We start from the raw sequence: 27,701 nt of genomic DNA, 5'->3' as shown, positions 1-27,701 counted from the left end.
TCACCATTATCACACACACTGCTCAGTTATTAGCAGTGCCAGTAAGAGAAGTGGAGCAGCATTAGCAATTACACAAACAGACAAAGTGTTCCAGCACTCCAGTGCCTCTGCCCAGCCCGGCTGCACCTGTGACGGACACAGGAACAAGGTGCCTCCTTCAGCATGGCCCTCCTGGGAGTGTGCTCAATGCTTGCAGATGACGGGCTTACAGCCTCACTCTACTCCATCTCATCTCTACTCCATCCACACCTATCCTAAAGGCGGTTCTCAAAGTTCAACCCACCAGCTCTGCTTTTTCTGATCATACTTCTGGTGTCAAGTCCAAGAACTCTTTGCCTAGCTCTACATCCCCAAGTTCTTCTCCTATTATTTCTCTGTTGTTTAATAGGAAGTCACCAAGTGTTGAGCATACTTACTCTCTAGCAATGAGTCACTAATACCAACAGTGCCATGTCATTGGCATCCCCTGCCGTGAACAAGGCCCAGACCCTCAGCCACAGGCTGGAGTATGAAGTCACCTACATTCTTGATGCTGTGAGAAACCAGTCAGTAACAAGAGCTATGGAGCATGAGCTCTGCTAGATTCTGGGCTTAGATGAGGTGGTACTGGCAGGGTGTAGAGGACACCTGTCCCCTCGACTGAGCCAGGCCAGGGACGGGCCAGGACCAAAAGCGCTTCTGATCCTTACTCAAAAGATAGGCATTTTAGAGACCACAGGGCCAAGTTGAACACAGCCATCTGTCAAAAGTATTAGAGCTAAGGCCGACGCAATTTTATCCGTGATGATGAAGACCCGCTGAAGGCTGGAGTCCTCCAGGTACTCACAAAACCCGGAGAACACACCTCGCTGTGGGGCTCTGAGGTCATGTGAATCGGGGAGAGGCTCCGGCTGGAAGGGCAGACAGTATGGGTGCCCTGACAAAGGATGCTGGCACTGCCTGTGTCCTCAAAGCCCTTGCTACTGGGTCGGACAGGAAGAAGGCACAGCGGCTGGGATCAGCACCGGGAGGGAGCTGCTTTGCTGGTGACTCAAGCCTGCTTCTAAGATTAGATCTGCACTCACAACACCAGTGGGACCGAGCAGCCTGCCCCAGCAAGTCTTTACAGACACCCATGAGAGGACTGAGCCCCCACCTCGGGAGGGAGCACAAATCAGTACGATTGTTAAAGGGAAAACTAGTCAGAAACTAGTCAGAAACTAGAAGACTAGGAAGGTAAACGACGTGGGCAGGGTTTAAGTCACACACACACACACACACACACACACACACACACACACACACACACACACACACAAAGACACAAAGACACAAAGAAGCAAAGCATGGACTCTACTCACTAAGTTGTCAGTTTCCGGATCTTCACAGAAGAAGGGCTTCCCATCCTTCTCCTGCTTCCTGACAAAGTTCTCGATGTCCACATCAAAGCTGGCAGACGTCGTGCCCTCAGAGCCCTGCGTGGACTGCTCACATTTCTCAAAGAGCAAAGCTAGCAATGGAAACAGCGGATGCCTGCGGGGAAGAGAGGACAGGTGTGCCACATCTCTCCAGGAAGGCTTTGGGATGTGTGCACCAATGAGCCTCCACCCTTTTTAGACAGGGAGCCATCACACGGGTCAGGTTGGCTTCTAACTAGAGGCTCTCCTGCCTCAGCCTCCAAGTACTGAAGTTACAGGTGTGCACAATGTCTGGCCTGTATGAATGATTTTTAAACAGTCCATTACTTGTTTACATACAAAGAACTTTTTTTTATTCCATGTATGCACACTATGTACACACCTGGTACCCATGGAGGTCAGAATAAGGCATCAGATCTCCTGGGAACTGAAGCTGGGTCCTTTGGAAGAACAGCCATGCTCTTCCACCCGGAGCCATCTCTCTTAATCCATCTGTTACTTGTTTTTAATTTGTTTTATATTGCATGGCTACTCTGAGTGGAAGTGTTTCATGAAGTATTTATTTTATTTTATTTTATTTTATTTTTTGTTTTCTGAGACAGGGTTTCTCTTGGCTTGGCCTCTTGGCTATCCTGGAACTCACTCTGTAAACCAGGCTGGCCTTGAACTCACAGAGATCTGCCTGTCTCTGCCTCTCATGTGCTGGAATTAAAGGCTTCCGCCACTACCACCCAGCAAAATAGTTTTAACTGGATTAATTTTTTTTTTTTTTTGTTTTTTTGTTTTTGTTTTTGTTTTTGTTTTTGTTTTTTCGAGACAGGGTTTCTCTGCGAAGCTTTGTGCCTTTCCTGGAACTCACTTGGTAGCCCAGGCTGGCCTCGAACTCACAGAGATCCGCCTGGCTCTGCCTCCCGAGTGCTGGGATTAAAGGCGTGTGCCACCACCACCCGGCTTAACTGGATTAATTTTAAGCTATGTGAAAATAATTTTTCAAAACTCGTGATCTTTTCATAATTTTTTTATCATTTGTTTGCTATTTGTTTTATGACAGAGGGTCTCACTACAGTCCTTGCTGGCCTCGTTCACACTCCTCTTGCCCCGCCAAGGTGCGAGATAACTACATGTACCACCATGCCTGTATTTAAATTTTTATCTGTGAACTATCCAACAATAAAATAGACTGTTCTTGGTGCTTAGACTCTTATGTGTGTGTCTAGTCACATCAGGACCCCAAACCTCCTCTTTTCCCCCTTTGGTGCACCATGCTGGAATCCCTAGCCCAGCAGGGGTCACCATCATCAAGTTTTCTTTTGGTGTTATGTAAAAGCAATCATACAAATGCAAGCCTTCTGAGAAGAGCTTCCTTCACTCAGCATGAGACAGCTGAGATTCACGTAAGAAGTTTCATGCAGCCAAATTCCTTCCTTTTAATGCTGAGTGGCATACACTGCATGGACCCACTACTCTATGAGAAACATATAGGCTGTTTCTAGTCTGACAATCCTGACAGAAGCTCCTAGTACACTGTGTACAGCTAATGTGCACCTACATACCCGTGCAGAGTGCACTAACAGTCAAAAGGAGAAAGAACAGCTGGGCGGTGGTGGCACACCTTTGATCCTAGCACTAGGGAGGCAGAGACAGGCTGATCTCTATGAGTTCAAGGGCAGCTCGATCTACAAAGGGAGTTTTAGGCCAGGCCAGGCCAGGCCAGGCCTATAAAGAGAGATCCTGTCTCAAAAAAAAAAAAAAAAAAAAAAAAAAAAAAAGCAGTAACCCAAATAGATAAATATATAAATAGATATATACAACAAAATTCTATTCAGCCGGGCTGGAGAGATGGCTCAGAGGTTAAGAACACTGGTTGCTCTTTCAGAGGTCCTGAGTTCAATTCCCAGCAACCACATGGTGGCTCACAACCATCTGTAATGAGATCTGGTGCCCTCTTCTGGCCAGCAAGCATACCTGCAGGCAGAACATTGTATACATAATTAAAAAAAAAAAATCTATTTAGCCTCAAAAAGGAAGCAAGTCCCAGAAGATTGTATATTACAGATTCATGTTTAAAACATTTTATGTGAAAGAAGCCAGTCAAGAAAAGAAAACCAAGGAGATATCCTATAACTGAGGTGAGTCCTCACTACAGGTCATGACCTCACTCAGGAGACACCTAGGTAGCTGAGGTCCAGACAGCAGGGCATGACCTCACTCAGGAGACACCTAGGTAGCTGAGGTCCAGACAGCAGGACATGACCTCACTCAGGAGTCACCTAGGTAGCTGAGGTCTACAGAATAAAATGACAATTTCTAGAGCTGCACATGTGGAGTCAGGGGACAACTTTGTAGAGTTCTCTCCACTTTCTGTGGGTTCCAGAAATCAAACTCAGGTCATCATGTTTTACATGGCAAGTGCTTTCCTTGCTGACCCATCTCAAGGCCCCCTTTCCCTTTGAGAGTCTTGTTATATAGCCCAGACTAGCCTGGAACTGGCTTTGAATTCTCTATCCCCAGTGCTGATATTCCAAGTGTGCACCACCATGCCTGGCCTGAAGACTTTTCTGAAAGGTTACCCAACATGTAGATTTATATTATAAAACCTTTTCTCTTCTTATTAGAAGTAACATCTTTGAAAAGGTTTCCCCAGGAGTTGCAATATCCCAATGGTACCTCCCCGCTCAGACTAGACCCCAGCACTGGGCTCCACTTCACTGTTTGCATTCTCCCTGGTTCTCTGCGAACCACATATTCCACACCCTGGCACTACCTATAAATGGCCTGCTTGTCGGCATCCATTGGGGTTTGAGACTCCATGGGAGGAGGACTCACTCCTTCTGCATCCGGGTCAGAGCAGTTGGGATCTTGCTCTGTTTTTAACTCCGTTACCACCTGCATCTGTAAAAGGAGATATTTTGTTACAAAATACAAAACATAAAGGGCTACTTACCCTACAGCTGGAAGATTATATAACTGCCAATAGCAACACAAAGAATTCCAGCAGCAAAACTCCTTTGAATCTCTTAGCTGTCCTTAAGAAGAGGCCGCCCTGCCTCTGCCCATCCTGAGGGAGCACTAACCAGGTGTGTCCCACTCTCACTCCCCACAGAGATCTGCCTGCCTCTGCCTCCTGAGTGCTGGGATGAAAGGCATGTGCCACTGTGTGGTATTATACAAAATAATCTTTTTAAAAAAACAAAAGATTTATTTACTTTATGTATATGAGTGCTCTATCTGCATGTACAACTTTATGCCAGAAGAGGGCATCAGATTCTATTATGGATGGTTGTGAGCCACCATGTGGTTGCTGGAAATTGAACTCAGGACCTCTGGAAGAGCAGCCAGTGCTCTTAACCTCTGAGCCATCTCTCCAGCCCCAAACTATTCTTTAAGAAGGTGATCAGACTGTATGTTTAAAAAAGCATTACAAGCCGGGTAGTGGTGGTGCACACCTTTAATCCCAGCACTCGGGAGGCAGACCCAGGTGGATTTCTGTGAGTTCCAGGCCAACCTGGTCTACAGAGCTAGATCTAGGACAGCCAGCCACAAAAGCTACACAGAGAAACCTTGTCTCGGAAAAAGACAAAAAAAAAAAAAAAATTTTAAAAAAAGCATTACAAGACTTATTTGAGTCTTCTTTGAAATGACTTTGAAGGAGGAACCCAAGTGTTCTATGTCAGGATGGTGTGACTGTCCACAAAGGGTCATGGAATGTCCCTTAAAGAGCATCAGGCCCTGCCACAGGAGGTTGCACTGCTTCTTCTGGTGTGGGGATACACACAGATGGTGGATAGAAGGCTAGTCTGAACAAAGACCTAGAGGACAAGAGGGGAAGAGTAACTGGAACAACCACAAGCAGAGCCTCGAGGTAAAGAGACACCTGAGTATGCCATGTCATGAGGTGCTGGATGCCTGGGAGTCCATGGGGCACGCAGGCACCGAGCTAGGGCAGTCTGGACATCGGGGCACGCAGGCACCGAGCTAGGGCAGCCTGGACATCGGGGCACACAGGCACAGAGCTAGGGCAGCCTGGACATCGGGGCACGCAGGCACCGAGCTAGGGCAGCCTGGACATCGGGGCACACAGGCACAGAGCTAGGGCAGCCTGGACATCAGGGCACGAAGGCACAGAGCTAGGGCAGCCTGGACATCGGGGCACGCAGGCACAGAGCTAGGGCAGCCTGGACATCAGGGCACGAAGGCACAGAGCTAGGGCAGCCTGGACATCAGGGCACGAAGGCACAGAGCTAGGGCAGCCTGGACATCGGGGCACGCAGGCACAGAGCTAGGGCAGCCTGGACCTTGCCTGACACCTATGGGGAGCCACTTCAGGGCTCAGGGAGAAGATATACTATTAGATTTGCATTTTAAGAAAAAAAGAAAAAGAATTACCCAGAGCTGGCTGTGTTGGCATATACCTATAATTTCAGTACTCAGGAGGGAGGCAGGAGGATCAGGTATTAAAGGTCATCCTCAGCTACTGAGAAGGTTTGGGGTTAGCCTTAGCTACCAGAGACTCTGTCCCAAAACAATAACAAAAGAAGTGAAGAGAGTATCAGGGAAGGAAGAGCAGGAGGAGGAAGAAAGGGACTAAGGGGAGGGGCAGGAGGGGAAAAAAAAACAGAGCTAAGCACATGGTCCCAGCACTTAGGACACCAAGACAGGTGGATTGTGAGTTCAAGGTAAGTCTAGGCTACGCAGAAAGACTGTCTCAAAACCAAACAACAACAAAACCTCTAGGACACCCCGCTTAAGGGGCCCAGCTACGGGAAGGTGCTTGTCAACTTGAGACCCTGGACTCAATCACTAGTGTTGCAAACAGACAAAAACCCACCCAGCTTCTCTTTCCTATTTTCTTCCCTGCGCTGGAGAGCAACCCAAATGCTCGCAATGCTGGCAAGTGTCCAGTTTTGGTCTTTGTTTTTGTTTTGTTTTTCGAGACAGGGTTTCTCTGTGTAGCCATGGCTGTCCTGGAACTCTGTACGCAGGCTGGCTGCAAACCCTGAGATCCTCCTACCCCTGCCTCATCTCCTGAGTGCTGGGATTAAAGGCATGCACCGCCACCGCCACCCCCAAAGTGCCCAGTTTTTAATCCCCAGCACCACATGCTTCCATGCACCCATGCATTCGTGGCTGGGCAGGAGGTGGTGTCACTTCAAGAGCAAGCCTGAGCAGCTGACAGCACTGAGCTCTGGTCTGTAGTGGATGCCTAACACATTTCAAGGGGTCGTGTGAGCTCATGGAAACTGAACATTCACACCGAGCGCTGTCCACACTTCGTGTCGGGTTGCCTGGCAATGGTCGGGATGCAGAACAAAGGTCAGGCCCTTACTTGCTGTCCATCTTGATAGCTGTCTATACTTAACGTCTGTGTAGCCATCATGGTTGATGAGAGTTCACTTCAGACATCAGATCATCTTGAGTCAGAAGTGAGTGGTGTCTAGGAAAACAAAAGCAGAAGAGCACTAGTTAACACTTCCTCAGCATTTCTTGTCTTTTATCCCACAGCATCTGTAATGTCTAAAAACTGTGTATTTCTATACAGAGAGGGGCAACCCCTCAACTCCAAGCCAAATCCGCCCTGGCAGCATTACACTTGCTTAGCCGTCACTCATCTTACTAAGCTGGGCCCCAACCTGCTATTATATGGTCAACCACACTCCTTCATCCCCTCACAAGGAGCCAGAAAATACTGTCACATACAGGATGCTGGGGGGGAGGGGGCAGGACACCAGAAGCACAGGAGTTAGCCTAGAGAGACCCAGCCTTCCTTGAGTGCATGGCAGTGGCGGGCAGAATAGGAGACTAGTAGGAGACACCAAGGGCCCCCACAGGACAGGAGCACGAGGAGGAAGGGAGAGGTATGGAGGTAGACACAAACTACCAACAAACACTGGCAAGTCAATGTCAGGAGTCATGAGGTCCATGAGCAAGGTTGGGATAGAGGCTGACTAGGAGGTAAGTAGAAGTCTGACCAGTGAAGTAGTAGTAGGCTACCTACCACCCCTGTGCAGAAGGAAGCCAGGAGACAAGATGGCTGAACAGAGTGGAGAAGATGGTAGGGATGTGACTGATCAGGTGGGTTTGTGGCTACAATGAGGACAGCAAGTCAGTGGATAGAAACCCACAACAGGTCTGAGCAGTGGGTGACTCATGCTCTGACCACGTGGACACACCAGACTGCAGGGCTGAGGGGCAGAGGAGCCAAGGTGGGGAACCCTAGGCACCAGAGTCAGAGGAGGTGAGCCAGGGACCTGCAGATGAACTAAAGGAGCAGGGATGGGTCCAAGCTTCCCACCTGAGCACCTGGAAGAATAGAGCCGCAGGTCCTGAGGTGAGCAGACAGCTAAGGACAGCTCCTCGGCTTGGGAGGGAGACAAGGCAGGGCATCTCAGGCTGCAGGCGAGTCTCAGATACCTTCTCGGAAACTGAGCAGAGCAGCCTGGGCTGGAATCACTTGGTCATCGTCAGGGTACAGTGGGTACACATGGAGATGAGCTGAGTCCTCACAAGACACGTCCCACTCTAACCCAGCACCTGAACATGGACCAGATGTAGGAACAGGGTCTTACAGATGGCATGACACTAAGGGTCTTGAGATGAAATGCCTCGGGACTTGGGATGGAGCGACTGGCTGTCTATTTAAGAGGAGCGGGGAAGATCTGAGACACACAAAGAGGTTCGCCATGGGAAGATGGAGGCACACACAGTAGGAATACACCCTCAAGCCCAGGAAACCGAAGCAGGATCACCAGAAGCCAGAAGAGGCAAGGACAGATCACAGATCCTTAGATCCTCCAGAGAGAGTGTAGCCCTGTCTACACCTTGATCATGATTTCCAGAACCACAGGAGAACCCATTTCTGGGGGTGGTAAGGATTAAATCCAGGGCCTCACACATGCTAGGTGAGCAATCTACTGTTTAGTATACAGTTTGTGGTAATTTGGCACAGCGGCCCTAGTCAAAAATACACATAAATGCACGATGGAAAGCCAACAGACCGGAGGAGACCAAAAGGAAGAGAAAAGATGGTGTGCTAGGGGATAGCTTGGGGGTCATGTCGTGGACACTGCACGACATGAGAAGCAGAACGGAACTGCTTACACACATAAAGGAGGGGAGCCATGGCGGGCGAGTGCCGACCATGTCAGGACGTCCTCAGGATCAGGAAGAGGAGGGCCGGGTCAGCAGCTGGTGAACAGAAGGTCTGTGGGGGAACAAGAACCATGGCCTCAGACTCTGTCGCCGGGAGTGATGGTACTGGCCTGGCACTCTCCTAAGAGCTGTCTGTACGAGGGCGTGGGAAAACACTTTCCTAGCAGTGGCACTCTAGACAGCCGCTCCGAAGATGGGAGTGAGTGCAGTGAGAAAACTAAGTTCAGTACTTGTGGTTTTTCTTTTTTGGAGATGGGGTCTCACTATGTAGCTCTCGTCCTAGAATTCACTTTGTAGAACAGGCTGGCCTCGAACTCACAGATTCACCTGCCCCTACCTCCCAAGTGCTGGGATTAAAGTCATGCCTCACCCACTATGCCCAGCCTCTGAATTAAAATGTTTAAAACTCTGTTAAATCTTCTAAATCTGTGTGCTCTCCCGACCCAGGACCCCATTCTGGACAGAGACCCACACATCTCCAACTCAATCCAGACATCTCCTAATGGCTTTGTGGTGACTAAACTCTGGTTCTCCTCCAAATCCTGACTTCCCTTCAGTTCTGCTTCCACCTGCCCTTCCGCCCTCAGAACCGGCCCAGCAGTCTCCTCAGACTTCCATCGCCCGTGGCTGCCAGAGCCCAATCCGGCCTTGCTCCAAACCATTCTCCAGGCTTTCTGAAATGCAAATCTGGTCATATGACCAGCCTCATAAGGTGCTTCTACCCAAGCCCATCCTAGGCATCAGCCCACCTCCACCCCTGCTCCCTGGCACCAAGAGTATATACACCCTCCCACCCAACACCTTATCCCCTCCTCCTGCAGCACTCTCTCCCACCACAGGGCCCCCCTCCCTAGAAGCTCTGCCCACCTCTCTCCCCGTCTGTATTCGTGCCTAGCTATGAGTACCTCTATCACCATACCACCTTCCTCCTGGGTCTTGCCTAGGGACCAAGAAGCCCACAGAGAGCCTGGGAAACAATGATCTTCAACCATCAGTAAACTGGAGGAATAAGTCTCTAAAGGGCTGAGATGCTTAAGATATAAAAGTAATTTTAAAGATTAATTTAGTTATTTTAGTGTATGTATGCATTCCTGTGTGAGTTTATGTGCACCATGTAGAGGCCAAAGGATGCTGAATCTCCGGGAACTGGAGTTTCAGGAGGCTGTAAGAAGCCAGTACTGAGGGACAGGGAACTGAATTTGGGTCAAGTGCCCTCAACTACTGAACAATCTCTCCAGCCTTATAAAAAGTTGTTTGTTTGTTTGTTTTGGTTTTTCGAGACAGGGTTTTCTCTGTGTAGCTTTGCGCCTTTCCTGGAACTCACTTGGTAGCCCAGGCTGGCCTCGAACTCACAGAGATCCACCTGCCTCTGCCTCCTGAGTGCTGGGATTAAAGGCATGTGCCACCACCGCCCGGCAGTTTGTTTATTTTTGAGACAGAGTCTCTCTATATACCTGACTGTCCTGGAACCCATTATGTAGACCAGGCTGGCCTAGAACACACAGAGAAGCCTGACTCTGCTTCTGAGTATTGGGATTAAGGGCATTTGCCACCATGCCAGGCCTCTTAAAAAAGTATTTTAAATGCCACCACACCCAGCCTTTTTTTATTTTTGTTTTTGTTTTTTCAAGACAGGGTGTAGCTTTGGAGCCTGTCCTGGAACTCACTCTCTAGACCAGGCTGGCCTCAAACTCAGAGATCCACCTGCCTCTGCCTCCCAATGCTGGAATTAAAAGCATGTGCCACCACTGCCAGGCCACACCTAGCCTCTTATAAAAGTATTTTAAACAATTTGCATTCAAACAATAGCTAAACTAAGGAGCCATTGGACTCCCTTACATAGATAATCTCCTTCCCTGGCCATGCTGAGTGGAAAGGAACTCTGCTGTGAATGCCACTAAGGCACATCTTCCAGGGTAGCAACAGTCTATGGATGGTTCAACATCAAAATCAGGTCAGTCTAGAAGTGACTGTGTCACAGACTCAGTGCTGGTCCTGTACTGCTTCCAGACAGCTCTCACAGAACACTTCCCATACAAGCACCTGGAGGGAAAGTAATGTACCGCAAAGGTGCCGCCGCCCTGTAGGAGATAGTTTTCCCAGTCTCACTGAGGAGCCTTCCTGGGCAAATCTGGCTAAAGATGATGGCCAATGAACACATCTGGGAAGCCAGGTTCAGTGTAGCAACCCAGAGATTTAGAGTTTCCATGCCCGTGTTCCAGAACAGAGTACTGGGGACCCTCCCAAAGCAAATGCCACAGTCCCAGAACACAGCAAGTGCGCTTCTGATTGCACTCGGTGACACATCCAGATCAGACAGAAACGGTAGCACATGGGGAGCTTTGTGAGTTCCAGGCCAGCCAGAAGGTACACAGTGAAACCTCATTTCAAAAAACAAACCCAAAACAACAAAACCTATAAAGAACATCAAAATAATCTGCTGGGCATTAAAGCTGTGCTATGGTCTGAATGTGTTCTTCAAAAGTTCTCATGCTAGGGAGCTAGAGAGATGGTTCAGTGGTTAAGAGCACTGGATATTCTTCCAAAGAACCTGGATTTAGCCCCCAGCACCCATATGGAGGCTCAGAGCCACCTGTCACTCCAGGTTCAGAATTCAATATTCTCTTCTGGCCTCCACAGGTACCAAGTACATAAGTGATGCACATTCAGGCAAAATACCCATATCCATAAAATAAAATAAATAAGGGTTGGAGAGATGGCTAGTTAAGAGCCCTGTCTGCTCTTCCAGAGGACCAGGTTCAATTCCCAGCCCCCATATGGCAGTTCACAATCATTCATAACTCTAATTCCAGGGAATCTAATGCCTTCTTCTAGCCCCCTTGGGCACTGCAGGTATTTAGTGCACATGCATATATGTAAGACACTCATACACATAAAATAACATTTAAAAATAAATAAATCTAGTCAGGTGTGGTGGCATATGCCTTTAATACCAGCATTTGGGAGGCAGAGGCAGACAGATCTCTGTGAGTTTGAGGCCAGCCTGGTCTACAGAGTGAGTTCTAGAACAGCCAGGGCCATATAGAGAGACCCTGTCACCAAAAAACTAAAGCCAAAAATAAAGAAATAAATCTAAAAAAAAAAATGTTTAAGTTCATGGGCTAAAATTTAACACCCAGTTCCTATTAATGTTATTTGGAGGTGGGTCTTTGAGAAGTAATCAGTTTCATATAAAGTCATGAGGGTAGAGACATATAATAGCTTTACTGACTCTACAAAAAAAAAAAAAAAAAAAAAAAAAAAGAAAAAGAAAAAAAACATTCATTGGGCCTGTGACAGTAACTTCAATAAATAATATTTTTGTTTGTTTTTTCAAAATAGAGTCTTACTATGTAGCTCTGGCTGTTCTGGAACTCATTATGTAGACCAGGCTGGCCTTGAACTCACAGAGACCCACTTGCCTCTGCCTCCCAACTGCTGGGGTTAAAAGGCATGGACCACCACGCGTAGCTCTATCAAGTAATATTTTCATTACTTAAAATCATTTAAAATTCACAGCAAGGGTCTGGGGGGTTTAGCTTAGTGGTAGAACACATGCTTAGCATGTGCAAGTCTGCAGGCATGCTGAGGCCCCGGATTCAGTCCCCAGAATCAAAACCAAACTAACCCCAAAGCAGTGTGGATGAGTCTACAGCAGCCTGTGAGTGGAAAAGGCAGGGATGCAGCCTGCATGCACTTCACTGCACCATTTATCCATCTGTGCATTTACTGGGGAAGGAAGGTTGTTCTCCTTGCTGGGATCTGCCTTGAGTGCAGGGATGGATCAGTAAACAAAGTCGCTACCATACAGAAATCACTTTATAACAACTGTTGTAACAGATTTGTGAGTGACTTAGGGAGGACAGGGTCTTTAAATACCGAGTCAGCCACTCAAAGAGCACAGGATCCTCTGTTGTCTCAGTTCTTCATCTCTATCCGGTACTAAGTTTAATGTCTTCTTGTAGAGGTCTTCTGTGTCCTTCACTGGATGTGGCCCCAAAGCAGCCTATGGTTTCCCTGCAGCTGCTGCACACATTTAACTGCACTTCTTGCTGCTGGATGCTGATGGACAAAGCATCACTGTGCAGTCTGACCTTGGATCTGCTGTTAGTGGACTCCTTTGACTCTATGGTTTATGCAGATTCCATGGGTTTGCTCCATAAATGTTATTGTAAGCCATGCAGATACAATCCCAAGGAAAATCTGTTTTGAGATACTCCAGCTACACTCAAATGTAAAGGAAGAGTAACAGCAATCCACAAATAGCTAAACTACTCTTTAAAAAGCTAAATGCAGCTGGGCGGTGGTGGCACACACCTTTAATCCCAGCACTCGGGAGGCAGAGCCAGGCAGATCTCTGTGAGTTAGAGGCCAGCCTGGGCTACCAAGTAAGTTTCAGGAAAAGGCGCAACGCTACACAGAAAAACCCTGTCTCGAAAAACCAAAAAAAAAAAAAAAAAAAGCTAAATGCAGCCAGGCGATGGTGGCACACCCCTTTAATTCCAGCACTTAGGTGGATCTCTGTGAGTTCAAGGCCAGCCTGGTCTACAGAGGGAGACCCAGGACAGGCACCAAAACAGAAAAACCCTGTCTTGAAAAAAAAAAGCTAAATACTAAATTTCAAAATATACTGGCCACAGTATACCAGTATGTAGGTGGACCATGTGTGTGTGTACTGGCCGCGAAGGTCAGAAGATAGCATTGGATCCCCTGGAACTGGAGTTACAGATGGTTGGGAATCACCATGTGGGCACTGGAATTGAACCAAGGTCCTCTACAGGAGCAACAAGTGTTCTTAACTACTGAGCCACCACACCAGCCCCTGAAATACTCACCCACCCACCCCCCACAGGGTTTCTCCGAGAAGCTTTGGAGCCTGTCCTGGATCCTGCTCTGTAGACCATGCTGGCCTCGAACTCAGAGATCTGCCTGTGTCTACCTTCCGAGTACCGGGATTAAAGGCGTGTGCCACCACCATCCAACAGAGTATTTTTCTCTACAGTAGTTCTCAACATAAGAAACTTGGGTACAATCTATGGTTCTGGCCTCCATGGATACCTGCACTCATGTGCACATACCTAAACTAACACACATTTGAAAAACAATAAAAGTAAATCTTTAAGTGATGTGCTTGGGTATCGATTGCCAAGGATGAACTTGTGATGGTTTTGTCAACTGGATTAAATTAAGAAATGCTCAGTAATTCAGTGAGGTAAGGGAGAAGTAACAAGGGGTAAGACACACCTGTATAGCAGGGGTACCATTTCATGGGCTAGGTCTCAGATGGAATCAAACAGGAAAAAGGAGAAAGGGAGCTGAGCACAAATACCCTATCCCCATCTGTTTGTTTGTCTCTCTATGTAGTCCTGGCTGTCCTGGAACTCAGTATGTAGACCAGGCTGGCCTCCAACTCACTGGAACTCAGTATGTAGACCAGGCTGGCCTCAAACTCACAGAGATCCACCTGTCTCCCGAGGGCTGGAATTAAAGGCATGTGCCACTGTCACTCATCTGTTTCCTGATCCTCCCAGAGATGAGCAAGCAACCTCCATGTTTTCCCCACCATGATGGATTGTACCCTTAAACTGTGAGTCAAAACTCTTCCCTTAAATTACTTCTTGTCAAGTATTGATGAAGCAGTGAGAAGGTCCTGAAGCCCCTAAGTGTGGAAGCCATCAAACCTGTGACAGTCCCCTAGGCCTGGGAGCAAATGTCACAAAACTGAGGACGCCTTTTAGGCTCTAAGGAAGAGCCCTTGATTTTATGAGCAACCTTCCCAAGGCTGTGAGGAAGCTTCCCTGATTCTATATAACCCACTAATTCTGTGGGTTATTCCCCACAAGACTCTAAGAAAGCCCCATAAGACTATAAAGAAGTCCCAGCTCCCATGGAACTTCTACAGGTTAAGTGCTCTGGCCAACATCCCCTCCTTACATTACAGCTCACAGATACACCTGGCAGATTTAAGAAAATGTCCCTAGCTAGGTATTGTGGGTACACCGTTAATTTTAGCACTCAGGAGGTAGAGACCAGAGGATCTCTGTAAGGCCAGCATGGTCTACATGCTAAGTTCCAGGACTGTCAGAACTACATAGAGAGACCTTGGAAGAAGAAGAAAGAAGATGAAGACAAAGGAAGAGGAGGAGAAGGGGGAGGGAGAGGGAGGGGAAGGAAGAGAAGGAAGGAAGGGAGGGAGGGAGGAGGAACAGGAGGAGGAAGAGGAGGAGGAAGAGAAGAAGAAATGATGTCCCTAAGAGACTTCATCTATTATCAAGTCACCCTAGCCCCCAAGCTGAGGACCCAAACATGGACATGCAGGGTGTTTCCTATGACTTTTCTAACTCTAGCCTACAGAAAGCATGCATATGATAAAATGGTTGTTCTATGCCACTAGACTTATACCAGAAATAATCAGATACTTTTGAAATGGATGAAGTTCATGGTCTAAGGTTAACCAGCTTCCTGAGGTCACTCTATCCAGCTCTAAGGTCCTCCAGTTTCTTCTTCTATATAATAATATATAGAGACTTCACAAGGGAATCAGGGAAGAATTCTGTAACTTGATCAACTCTGGTGACTGTTAAGTTTCATCAACTCCATTCATGTACCATGGTGTTTTTCAAACTGAGTCAGCTGGACAGTTGGGAAGGTGAATGAAAAAAAAAAAAGCCAGGCAGTGGTGGCAGCGCATGCCTTTAATCCCTGCTCTCGGGAGGCAGAGGCAGGCGGATCTCTGTGAGTTCGAGGCCAGCCTGGGCTACAAAGTGAGTTCCAGGAAAGGTGCAAAGCTACACAGAGAAACCCTGTCTCGAAAAACTAAAAAAAAAAAAAAGGAGGGTGACTGAGCAGAGAATCCCCGTGCATCTGTGTAGGGTTTGGACATGAAGTATCCTTCTCTAAAGGACCATGTGTTTGATTCTTAGCTGGTGACACTATTGACAGACAGCTGGGGGGTGGGGGCACTAAGTTCATCAATGGTTAATGTATTGAATTCATAATGAATAGGCTATACAAAGGTGGGGCCTTGTTGGAGGAGAGGGCCTTGTTGCAGTATGCCTAGAGGCATCCTTTTAAATGATTTAGCTAGCCTGATCCTTTCCTGCCTCTCTGCTCACTGGTTGCCATGAGATGAGCAGGTATCCTGTCATGACCTGCCATGATGTTTGTCTTGCCATTGGCCTAAAAGCTATGACAGCCAACCACGGACTGAAACCCGAGTCTGAGTCAAAAGTCATCCTTCCTCTTGTAAGCTGTGCAGTGTCTTGCTGCAGTGATGACAGTGTCCCCCTGACAGAGAAAACTGGCACCAAGAAGCTGATGCATTACTCTGACTACTTGACCACGCGGTTCATAAACCTCTGGAACCTGTTTGTGGGAGGATTTTTGGGAAAGCTTGAAGATGAGAGTTAAAAGCTCTTAACTGCTTCAGGCTGAATGGTTATCATGAATGTGGACAGTAAATATTGTATGCCTACAATGTTTCTGACAGGAAGGAGAATTCCACTGAGAATTAAAAAAGAGGCCATTTGTGTATATTCTGGCAAAGAACTTGCCTACATCTTGTCTAAGATGAATTGTGTGGGCTGAACTGAAAGCAGATGGCCTAATGAACCTTGTGGATGTGCTTATTGGTGGGTACTTTTAGACAAGTTTACAGTAAAAACTGAGTAAAGAGAAGAGAAAGATTTAGAAAAAACAGGTTAGACACAAAAGGAGCTCACTTAGAATTACAGATAAGAGCTGGGTGGTTGTGGCACACATCTTTAATCCCAGCACTCGGGAGGCAGAGGCAGGCGGATCTCTGTAAGTTCAAGGCCAGCCTGGTCTACAGAGTGAGTTCCAGGACAGCCATGACTGTTATATAGAGAAACCTTGTCTCAGAAAACCAAAAATACAGACAAAAACACAACTGTAGAAAAGACTAGAGACGTTAAAAAGAAGCCAAGTACTTTGCATCAGGACAATAACAAAGATGCCATGAGGACATCTCAGGAATTTGCCAGGCCCCAGGTAACCCCAGGTTTAAGGCTGTAAAGACAAACATTCATTTGACTAAGAACAGAGTGCTTCTGGGAGTTTGCTGTTCTCCATATGAATCAAGCTTTGCAACCTGACAAATGCAAGGTTTAGAGAGTCTTGCTACATCTTATCCCCAGTTTTCAAAGGAAGGTAAAGTGTGACGCGGGTGGAGTCCCTGCACGTAGACTTCAGGGAAGTGTGAAACTGAGCATTAACTGACATTGGAAGGGAGACCCTATGATGTGGGAGACATTGATGATGTAGAATTTCTGCAGGGGAAAGCTACAAGCAATGAGTGGAACCAGCTTAAGAAGGAGGATATGAGGACTGCAAACAGCAAGATCACAGTGTGTGTGTGTGGGGGGGGGGCTGCCTAAGCCCTTTCAAGGGCCCCTCAGGACATCAGGAGGAGATGTGGCACACACCCTACCAAGTTTAGTGTTCGCTCTACTAGCTTTCAGTCTTGCTTCGATCCCAAGTCTTTAAGGAGACTCCTGAAACTTCAACCTGACACTAACACACCTGTCTAAGACCTTTCAGGGATTTTCTGTAGCCATGAGATAAAGACCATCATTCTGGGCATATCCAACGATGGCTGGGCCTTGGTTTTCCCTCCCTCCCTGGCCCCCACCAGTCACTTCAGGTTTCTTGCAGGCTCCTCCAAACGCACAGCGTCCACTTCTGTCTAGACCGGCTTCACTCCCACTCCCCCGGTCATCTCATGGCATGAGTCACCCCGTCCCCTCCCTCCCAGTCCTTACCACAGCTGTAATAGACCTCTTCTTCTGACGAGGCACTGAGGAGCATTTCCTTCCTTGCAGGCACCAACTTCTGTACATTCCAGACAGGAGCTTTAGTTGCTTCTATTCACCCCACACTCCCAGGCACTATCACAATGCTGGCTACACAGCAGAGTTCATTTATTTAGAAAGTGATTCCTAAAGTCTGCACAACATAGGGATGATCTGTTCTGAGGATTCCACAGAACTCACTCATCTGTGTCTGGAGCCGTTCAAGATGCTCTACTAGAAGGTCAGCTCAGATTCTGCTTTCATCCACTACCCACAGCTCTTCAAAGGCATTGCCATCAAGTAACTAGGGTGTTCCTTTTTATCACCTTCAATCTATCTTCATATCTCCTTTTATAACTATTTTTCTCTAATTTCTTCATAATCAAATTTAACAAGCTGAAAATCAGATTTGTTCCTCTTTGGGTTAATTTTACTTTTCTTGTGTCTTAAGCTGAAAGCTTAATCTGCTTCCTTTCTTAATTTTCTTTCTTTTTTTCTTTTTTTTGAGCTGAGGATTGAACCCAGGGCCTCGCACTTGCTAGGTAAGTGCTCTACCACTGAGCTAAATCCCCAACCCCTTTCTTAATTTTCTAGTAATTGCACTTGTGGAGTTAGTTTCTCCTGAGGACTAGCCCTACTTTATCCTGGAGGTGAGGATGTGTAATGCAGTTATTCATTGATAAATCAGAGAATAGCAGCAGTCATTTATTTGTTCAGAGGCAGGAAATATTTTTGGTTTTTGAGACTGGGTCTCACTGTGTAACCCTAACTGGCCTCAAGCTCACGGAGATCCTCTTGCCTTTGCCTGTTGTGTGCTAAGATTAAAGGTGTGTCCCATCTCACTGAGATAGTTTTTGAATCTCCTCTTTATTCCAAGAAATATACAGAAGGAAGAGATCCACCTACCGTTGCCTCCTGAGTGCTGGGATTAAAGGTGTGCGCCACCACTGCCTGGCTCAAAATTTCCATATAGTTCTTTAGCCCATTTTCAAAGTTCAAGCTAGGTTGTGTTACTGTGGTCTCAGATTCTCATTCATGGAATTAATTGTTCAGGTTTACTTGTTTTTGAGAATGAGTCTCGTAGCTGAAGAGAACCTTGAACCCCTGATGCAGCCTCCACATCCTAGAGCTAGAATTACAGGCAGATGTTACTATACTCTCCTTCCAGTTTCAGGAGAGGGGTCTGTTTTTGAGACAAGATTTCACTGTGTAGCCCAGGCTAGCCTTGAACTCCCAGCAATCCTCCTGATCTCTTAAATGCTGGAATTACAAGTGTGGTGCACCACACCTGGCTAGGATTTACTTTTCTGAAACTGGAGATTTTCTTTTTATTCTAACACACGGCTAACTTTGTTAAGTGTTTATGTGATGAAGACAATCTACATTTTATTTATTACCACAAATTTCTGTCCTCCTTTATTGGCTCATTTGTCATATTGCTTAAATCCTCTGTTATCAGCAGTTCTCAAATGGAGACAATTTTGGCACCCAGGAGACATCTGGCAATGCTCAGACATTTCTGATGATTGAAGCATGTGAGATCCTGACAGTGATCTGGCTCATGTCTTGCCTCACACTCTCACTCCTTTGATGACTTCTTGGTCACTGAGCTGCTGGGAGTCACATCTAGGAGATCTCTCTCTCTCTCAAGGAGATCTCTGTTCCTGTCTGTCTGTCTGCATGGATGTGTGCATGCATGCACGCATTTGTTAATTTACTTGCTATAATCAATCTTGGTAAGGAGAATACGAGGCATATGAAGTTTAACATTAGTAATTGATCCTCTGAGTGGCATGCAGTGGTCCTCACTGCTTTTCTCCTCTCTCTAGTACTGCAACCAGGAGTTTGATTTGTCTTGCCTGGCAGTTGCTCCGGGTAGATTGAGTTTTCTACCCGTTTCCCATCTACTTGACAGTCTTAGATGCCTTATATAGCCAGATCATTTGGCTTAATCTGGAGCCCTTTTAAACTAATCGTGGTTCCTGATATTTTGGGTTTGTGTTGATTGGTTTTGTTTCTCGATTCTCCTTCCTTAAAGTTTTTCTGTTCAGTCACCTTGTATGTTGTGGTATGTTCCCTGTCCTCACCTATCTTCAGTTATCAACTGGTTATTTTAACACTACAATACCTAAAGTCAACAGTAACTCTCTACCCTGTTGGTTTCCATAACAACCCTGTATTATCAGTTACACATAGACATGTTTACAAGCCAGCTGTGCAGGCGCTCGCTCACCGCAATCCAGCTGCCCAAGTAGCTGCTTCAGCAGGATCCCTTGAAGCCAGGAGTTCCAGATGAGCCTGGGCAACATGGAAGTGCACAGTGCTCTTCCAGATGACAGAGGTTTGCTTCCCAGAACCTACATGGCAGTCCACAATCAGTGAACTACGTGGCAGTTCAAGTGGAAGACTCCACTTCCAGGGGATCCAGTGCCCTTTTTGGCCTCAATAGACCAAATGACACACATAGACATAGACACACATGTAGTGCACATACACACAGGCAGGCAAAAACACTCACACATATAAAAATAAATCTTTAAAATTATCTTCTAAAGCCAGGTGGTGGCGGCACATGCCTTTAATCCCAGCACTCGGGAGGCAGAGGCAGGTAGATCTCTAAGTTTGAAGCCAGCCTGGTCTACAGAGTCAGTTCCAGGACAGCCACACAGAGAAACCCTGTCTTGAAAAACAAATCACTGAAATGTAGAAAAAAGAGAACATTTGAAAAAAAGAAAAAGCTTGAATCAGACTGGGTAGACAGTCTGATGGGCAAAGTGTCCACTGTTCAAATTTGAGAACCCAAGTTCAGATCCTCAGCATCCATCTAAGGACCAGGCACAGTAACATGCATCTGTAACCCCAGCACTGGGGGCAGGGCCATGTGGACAGACAGGTGGACCCCTGAAGCTTATTGGCCAGCCATTCTAGCCAAACTCGAGGTTAAGTGAGAGACCCTGTCTCTAAAAAGATAAAAAAAAAATTGGGAAAAACACCTTGACTTCTGGTCTTTACCACATGTGCACATGTGCACTGGTGCGCGCGCACGCACACACACACACACACACACACACACACACACACACACACACACTCAGAAACTAACCCTTAGCTCTAGGGCTATACAAATATAGGCTCCACCTGAATGTGTGTGTACTCGAGAAAACACACACACACACACACACACACACACACACACACACACAGGCCTCAGTGGGATTTCATAGTGTGCTAACTCCTGGTGTAAATAAAGTATAGCTAACCAAAGAGAAACATCTTTTTCCATTTATTTATTTATTTATTTATTTGGAACAGGGTTTCTCTGTGTAGTCCTGGCTGCCCCAGAATATTCCTCTTAACCCACTTAAAATGTTTACCAGCTCAGTTGGTGATAAGTCAAGCCATTGGATGGGCCCTAGCATCCTGTGCTCCTTTCCAGCTGCCACACCAACACAGGACAACTTCCCCAGTCCAACCTGCTGTCAAAGTGAGCCTTAACCACCCCAACCCAGAAAAGCTGGGTGTTCTAGGCGAGTTCAGTTCTAGTATCTGCAAAGAGCAAGACAAGCACTAACGGAGACAGACTTGACAACAGAAGACTTAAGACAGCACCTGAGAGTGCCAGGCTGCTCTTCATTCTCCTGTTACTAACCCTCCAAAGAACTGATGGTCTTTGTCCAAGTTCAACCTGCTTTTTAATACACCTGCAAAGCCAGGGCATTCTAAGAACACTGGCCAAGGTCTGTCTTCAAAAGCACACCTTCTCCAGGAGCTTTTAAGGGAATTAACCACCTCGCATAAAGTCCAAGGAGTTTCGTTGTTTAAGAAGTCTCAGGTGACTGGGGCTCAAAAATCATAAACAGTCAGGTTCTCTTCCCCCGGCACAGAGATAGTCAATAAGTAACTCATCTGAAGGAAGACATCTGCCAAGAAACCACTTTAGTTTTCAAACAAAGCTTGAGAAGGTGCCATTTAAAACTTAATATCCAAATAAAATCAGATATTAGATCCTATTAAAACAAACCTGTGCCAGGCACAGTGGCACACTTACAACCCCCACACTCAGACAGCTCGGCCACATGGGAGGCTCAGACGGAAGAATGAATGGCTTGAAGCAAGCCCAACTCCACAGCGAAAAACGAAATAAAAATCTACAGAATCAAATTAATCTACAGAATCAAATTAAAGACAGCAAATTTCTAATAGCAAAGACACTTGTGTGTGTTGGTGCAAGGGTGTGAGTGCTGGCATGTGGCTGCAGCAGGAGTGTGTAGAGGTCAGGGGACAAGCTTGAGACACAGTCCTCACTTTCTCCTTTTTTTGTTTGCTGCTGCATTTGCCAGGCAAGCTGGCCCATGCACTTCCAGGAGTCTCTTTTCCCTCTGCCTTCCATCTTACAGGAGTGCTGGGACTTCCAGATGTGCTACCACATCAGGCTCTATGTGGGTTCTGGGGATATGAGCTTGGCTCACACTTGTGTAGCAAGCACTTTGTTATCTCCTTGGACCTAACAAAAGGCATTTTACAGGTTTTAGAATCTGTTCTGATAGGCTGAATTAGATGGTCTATCATAGCTATTAAGTCCATTATCAAAGCTTTAAGGCTACATGACTATCACTGGCATCAATACAAACCGACACACAAAACTTATGTAATGTCCTTGTTATCAGATCAGTGAAACTGTCCTGTGAGAGCTAGGTGCTAGAGCACAGTGGTATTGTGTGCTTAGGATTACAGTGTCCCGGGTTCAATCCCTGGCACAGGGGAAGCAACGGAAGAATGGAAAATAGGGACCTCACTCTTCCAAGCTAAGCACCCTTCCTAGGACAACCGTTCTCCCTCGGGCACTGCCAGTGCCGCTCAGAACATCACTAGTGCCCTGCAGAAAGAGGCCCCGAGGCCCTTCTTCCACAGCAGAGGCCTTGTAATGTAGCTAGTACCATGTAGAGCGGATCAGAGGAAAGCCAGTGTTCAGAGGGAAAAATGTCACAATGTCAAAAGTCAAATGCCCAAAGGCCTGGCGTATCAGGCATAACCGTCAGATATTCAAGAAAGGAAAGAAAGTTGTGACACATTTTTAAATTAAATGTATTTCTTTATTGTGTGCATGTACAATGCCACAGCTGATGTGGAGGTTAAAGGTCACTTGTAGAAGTCCATTCTCTTCTTCCACCTTATGGGATCTGGGACTGACCTTAGGCTGTCAGGCTTGGTGACAAAGGCCTTCCTTTACCAGGTGAGCCACCTCTCTGGCCCAACTTTAAAATTTTAAAATAAGAAACATTTTTGTTAACATGCATAAAATTACACGATAATGCCAGATACAGAAGTAGTTCAACAATTTATACATAACATGTATGTATATAATCTAGATTCTAAAGTGGGCAAACGTAAAAAGGAAATTTCTCCAAAGAAAACACACAAATGGCAAGTAAACCCCGGAAAAGATGCTCAACATCACTAATCACTAGAGAAATGTATTAAAACTATAAAACGCCACCTCCCACCTATCAGGAGAACTATTAACAAGACAATGAGGATGGAGAAAACCGGGGCCAGCAGTGTGGCTCCACGGCAGGGGTGCTTGCCTACTGTTCACACTGCTCACACCCCAAAGCTCACACCCCAAAGCCGGGATGTTAGAGGCTGGAAGCCTTGAGTAGAGCTCTGCCATTGTGGAAAAACAGTCTTTAAACTGTAACTAACGACACACAATCTACTTCTGAAACTCTATCAAAAGCACCGAGAGTAGAGTCTCAGATGTCCACACACTCACGTTCAGGGCCACAGCGTTCACAATAGCCAAGAGGAAGGGACCAGGTGTTCAGGAATGGGTGGATGACCAAAATGCAGGGCATGCATAGGATGGAACTTTATTAGGCTTCAAAATATGGAGATGCTGGCACAAGCTGAAGTACGATGAAATTGTACTAAGTGAAACGAGCCAATCACAAAGAGGGGAATTACTCCTAATAATACCTAAAACTGGCACCTTCACACACGCAGAAAGTAAAATGTGCTTGCTGGGAAGAAGGAGCTTCGTATTTAAAAAGGCAGCCCTCCAGCCCAGAGGTCAGTGTTGACCGGTGATGTGTGGGGAAAGAGAACTCAGAAGTCTCAGTCCATGGCTAAGAAAAGGGAAGAGGATGAAAAAGGTAGAAATGGGGACTGAGAGAATATGGGGGGGAGCTGGGTGAGGACCAGGCAGCATGGTGGTTACAGAGGGAACCCACTAGACTCCTGTTGTCTTATCCCACTGAGCACACATATACAGTGTCACCCGAGAAGGCTTTACTCGATTAGAAGATGGGCCAAATACCTTAAACAGGCCTTTAGGATGCAGGATTACCCCGAGCAGAAATTACCTTACACACAGAGCACTGACAAGCCACACTAATCTTTCCTCAAGAGGGAAGACAGGTCTGTCTGTGGCTTCACACATTGGGATAACGACACTATCATTCCAGAGAAAGGCCCAAGACAATAAAATCATCTGGGTAGGGATGTTTGAATCAGCTTCAGGGCTTTGTAAAGCAAGAGCTCTGTCAACGAGCTACAACCCTACCTAGTGGTTTTCAAGATTATGAAGACACTGCAGATGTTTCTCCTCAGCCCCACACCTCCCTGAAAATACTTGGAATTAAAAACTACTCCATCCTCTTCTCATGCTCCTGAGGAACGTCCTAAGAACCACAGAACATCAGAGAAACAGAAGTTTTCAACCACAGGCCAGCCACCACATTGACTGCCTTCTGCAGAAAATTTCCAGAAACAATAGCTGAACAGCAGGGGCTGACAAGATGAACAAGGGGCTTCAGCAGGCTACGTACCTGGCATCCCCTCAGTAAGTGAGACTTAGCAGCCTTTGTGTACCAAATGACCGTCCAGCCCAGACTTTGTTCATCCTACCAATCTTCACCATCAACTTTTTCTATACACTGCATACTTCACTTTGTACAAGATCTAACAGAACTTAATACACATGGACTCAACACGGCTAGCTGTAGGACGACAGTCTAATCCAAAGACTCTTACCCTCAACCACTATGAGGCCACACCATTACCTCAGAACGTCAAGTCCCCCTGACTGTTGAATTACTTGAATTCCTTGTCACCTCCGCCACCAAATAGCCATGTCAGGAAAGGGGGGAGGGGTACATCCATCCATATTCCTACCAAAGATAGCTGAATGTACATGGGTTTCTAATATTCTAAACTAAGGCTCTGAAACTGACAAAACCAAACCCAAAAATCTCCAGCTCTTGGAGGAGGAAGGCAGACAGGAAGATCAGGAGATCTGGTAGGGCCAGATGTATGTGAGCTGATGTATGTCCACAGAGCATCTGAGTTGTCACGGAAACCTCCCACATTCCCAAGGACCTGGAGAGCCCTGCTCAGCTTGGCCGCACAGTGAGCTAATCCGGGGCTCAGATGAGACTCTCTCCACTTTGGCCCGATACTCTTGAGAGCTATTTCAATACGGCTGGTTCTCGGTTTGACCCTGGGAAAGTTACAGCTCCTGGATCCACACTTGGAACTTTGGCAAATTTCTTTTCTTCTCAACAGTTCTAGTTTTAACAATACCCGACCCAAATCAAGCTTGTAACTGAATGTTACTACTCCTGTGGTGACTTTGTTTCCACAATTCACCGTTAGGATTTTTCCTAGAGTTAGGCTACAAGACCAGAGAGACTGAATTAAACGTAAGCCTGCTGCAACCTGAACCAGACTGTGGGGGACGCGCTATCCTTCCAGCAGCCATGCCCTCCTCAATTCTAAAGCACAGGGGATTCTCTTAAAGCGCCTCAACTCCCGGTGCCCTGGCGACAAAGTTTGCCAGGAGAATCCGTGAGCTTCGGCGGTACCTCGCACAATGGTGGATCCTAGACTGTTCACCGCGCTCCTGCAGCGAGCGGGATGCTCCACACGCCGACTCCTGCATCCCTTGGACACCACCTGAGCAACCAAGTGTGCTAGCAACGCGTTCCCGCCTCAGTCAAATCCTTCCCCGGAGTGTTTAGAGAAAGCTCTCTTTTTTTTCTAATGCCATGACAGGAGCCCTGCTTAGGGGCGGGTTCTCCCACCCTTTAGTGGAAAGCACCCACTTCTAAAGAAAAAACAAAAGCAGTCACTTCTGGAAGAAGCTTCCGTGTCGAGCCTGACACCTAGGTCTCGGCTATCCAGAATCCCAGGCGTGCGCTCGAACATGGGCCCCCGCGGCCCGCGCTCCCGGGTGGCGTGGCGGGACCGACGGCGCAGGCCTCAGGAGCCCGGAGCCCCGAGGTCGCCGGGCTCCGCTCTCCTCCATCTGCACCGCTTCCCTTCCCCGGAACACACGGAGCAGGAACGGCGGGCCGAGCGCTCCCTAAGAAGCTATTCCCGACGGGCCGGGGACACCGCGCGACACGCTGTCACCGTCCGCGGACTCCCGCGGGAAGCCCCACGCCGGCTCGGGCCGCCCCTCGGGGCCGCGGACCCCGCCGCCATCTTCCTGCCTCGCAGCCCCCCGGCCCTCGGCCCGCGCGCCCCCGCCGGCCCGCGCGCCCCCGCCGCCCGCGCGCCGCGCTCCGTGAGCGACGGTTAGGCGCGCGCCCCGAGCGGGCCCAAGCGCGGAGGCCCCGCCGCCTTCCAGAAATTTCCGCGCCCCTGAACCCACACAGGAAAACAAGCCGGGCGCGCCCCCGCGCCGCGGCCGCAGCGCCCCCTCCCCCCATCGGCGCTCCCCTCCCCCGCCCCCGCCCCCGCCCCGGGCGCGGGTCAAGTGCGGCCCCGGGCACCGCCCGCCCGACCGCCCGCCCGACCACCCGCCCGGCCCGCGGCGGAAGAGGCAGCGGCGGAGGCGGCGGCAGCGGCGGCCTCGGCCGGTGTGATTGATAGGGACGGCGGCGGCGAGAGCGGCGGCGGCGGCGGCGGAGCGGTTGAGTGACAGCTTACCTGGGTGCCAATCTTCATCACACTGACAAGCGGCTGCAGCAATCGGGACCCGCAGTGCCGCGCCCGCGTCCAACCGTCACGCCGACGCTGGGCCACGCGACACAGCCTCGCTCAATGGGAGGAGGGCGACGCCGACGCGCGCCGCATCAATATTCACCGCGGGGGCGGGGCCTGCCGGCCCCGGGCCCCGCCCCCGCCCAGCGCGGCGGCTGGCCCAGGGCGGGGCGGCGGCGAGCGGGGGCGAGGCAGGGGGCGGGGCGGGCCCAGAAGGGGCGGGGCGGAGGCCGGTCCCGCCCCGCCGCGCTCCTTCAGCCAGGCCCCACCCAGCGGCCCAGCCCCACCGCCAGTAGCTGCCTGCCCCGCCCCAGAGGCAGAGCTTACCATCTCATGACTATGCAGGAGGCGGGGCCCAAAGCGCTACAGACCACGCCCCCTCTGCACCCGCCTCCGCTTTCGGAGAGAGGTTTGCCGAGCTGGGTGGAACCATCTGCACCTCTGGCGGGGAGTACGGGCTGTACCATCTGAAGACCTGCGACTCTGGGCCAGCTCCAGCCTTTCTCCTCTGTGCAGCGCCTAGCAGTCCAGATTCTGGAGCTGGGTGTAGGCGCGGGGATCTGCGGGTGGTACACTCTTGAGGACTGAGTGCCTTGCTGTCTCCTGAGCCCTCGGCCACACACGGATCATGATGTCTGGGAAGTGGCTGCAGACTGGCCTCTGTTCCGCTCCGCCTCCCTTCTTGGGGACTCAAGTGGACCCGAGCTCCAGGCAAATAATTTGCCCTTTCTAGGAGGACTGGAAAATGCCATCTGCATCAGCATACCCACGGGTTCCGTGGCTTCACTGAAAGACGTAAAGACAGAGATAGGGAGGCCCTCAGTTTGCCTGGCTTGTCTAGGTTCACTCATTTTGTGCCATGGCCGCTTATGTATGTAATCAGTGCTTCTCATCCACGCACAGTTTAAAGAAAGCACAATTTAGAGAAAGCAGTTCTGACGGCCCCACACTCCTCACGAGGAACCTTGTACAACAGGACTGGTGGCTGGAAGGGGCCTGAGGTAGACCCAGCATGCACAGCTCAGAGGACTTGTGTCTTCAGGAATCCACAGACACTAGGAAGCCAGACCATTGCTCTCTTTGTAGCTACAGTTCAATTCATGGGACCCATGTGGAAGGAGAGAACCAACTACTAACACATAGGTGTGTCATGCATACACAATAACAACAATACAATTTGAGAAAAATGAGTTTTGGGGACTGAAGATGTATCACCCAGTTGATAGAGTGCTTGTCTAGCATACACAAAGCCCTAGTTTGGATCCCCATACACATAACACAATACATAATACACATACACATACACAAAGCCCTACCTGACGTGCATACCTGTCATCCCAGCTCTTGGGAGGTAGAAGTA

The 27,701-nt window shown here is 48.3% G+C and overlaps 1 protein-coding gene across 8 annotated transcripts in view; it reads right to left on the bottom strand.

Annotated features, from left to right (window-relative positions):
• The window catches only part of Pknox1 (PBX/knotted 1 homeobox 1), a 44,616-nt gene extending 18,163 nt beyond the window's left edge, over positions 1–26,453 (bottom strand). The window contains exons 1-6 of one of the 8 annotated variants that reach the window (XM_076558484.1): positions 26,288–26,411; positions 8,496–8,598; positions 7,690–7,928; positions 6,724–6,831; positions 4,162–4,289; positions 1,341–1,512 (exon numbers count right to left, since the gene is read on the bottom strand). In XM_076558484.1, the coding sequence (XP_076414599.1) occupies positions 1,341–1,512; positions 4,162–4,289; positions 6,724–6,774 (351 nt within the window). In that variant the 5' untranslated portion in view covers positions 6,775–6,831; positions 7,690–7,928; positions 8,496–8,598; positions 26,288–26,411. Of the gene's footprint in view, positions 1–1,340; positions 1,513–4,161; positions 4,290–6,723; positions 6,832–7,689; positions 7,929–8,495; positions 8,599–26,287 lie in introns of those variants that run through there. The other 7 variants (XM_076558490.1, XM_076558486.1, XM_076558489.1 and 4 more) reach the window with 7 other exon arrangements.
• Positions 26,454–27,701: the final 1,248 nt, after the last annotated feature.

Source organism: Peromyscus maniculatus, chromosome 21, assembly GCF_049852395.1.
Source record: "Peromyscus maniculatus bairdii isolate BWxNUB_F1_BW_parent chromosome 21, HU_Pman_BW_mat_3.1, whole genome shotgun sequence".
Classification (NCBI taxonomy): Eukaryota; Metazoa; Chordata; class Mammalia; order Rodentia; family Cricetidae; genus Peromyscus; species Peromyscus maniculatus.
This window is presented reverse-complemented; position numbering and strand designations above follow the sequence as displayed.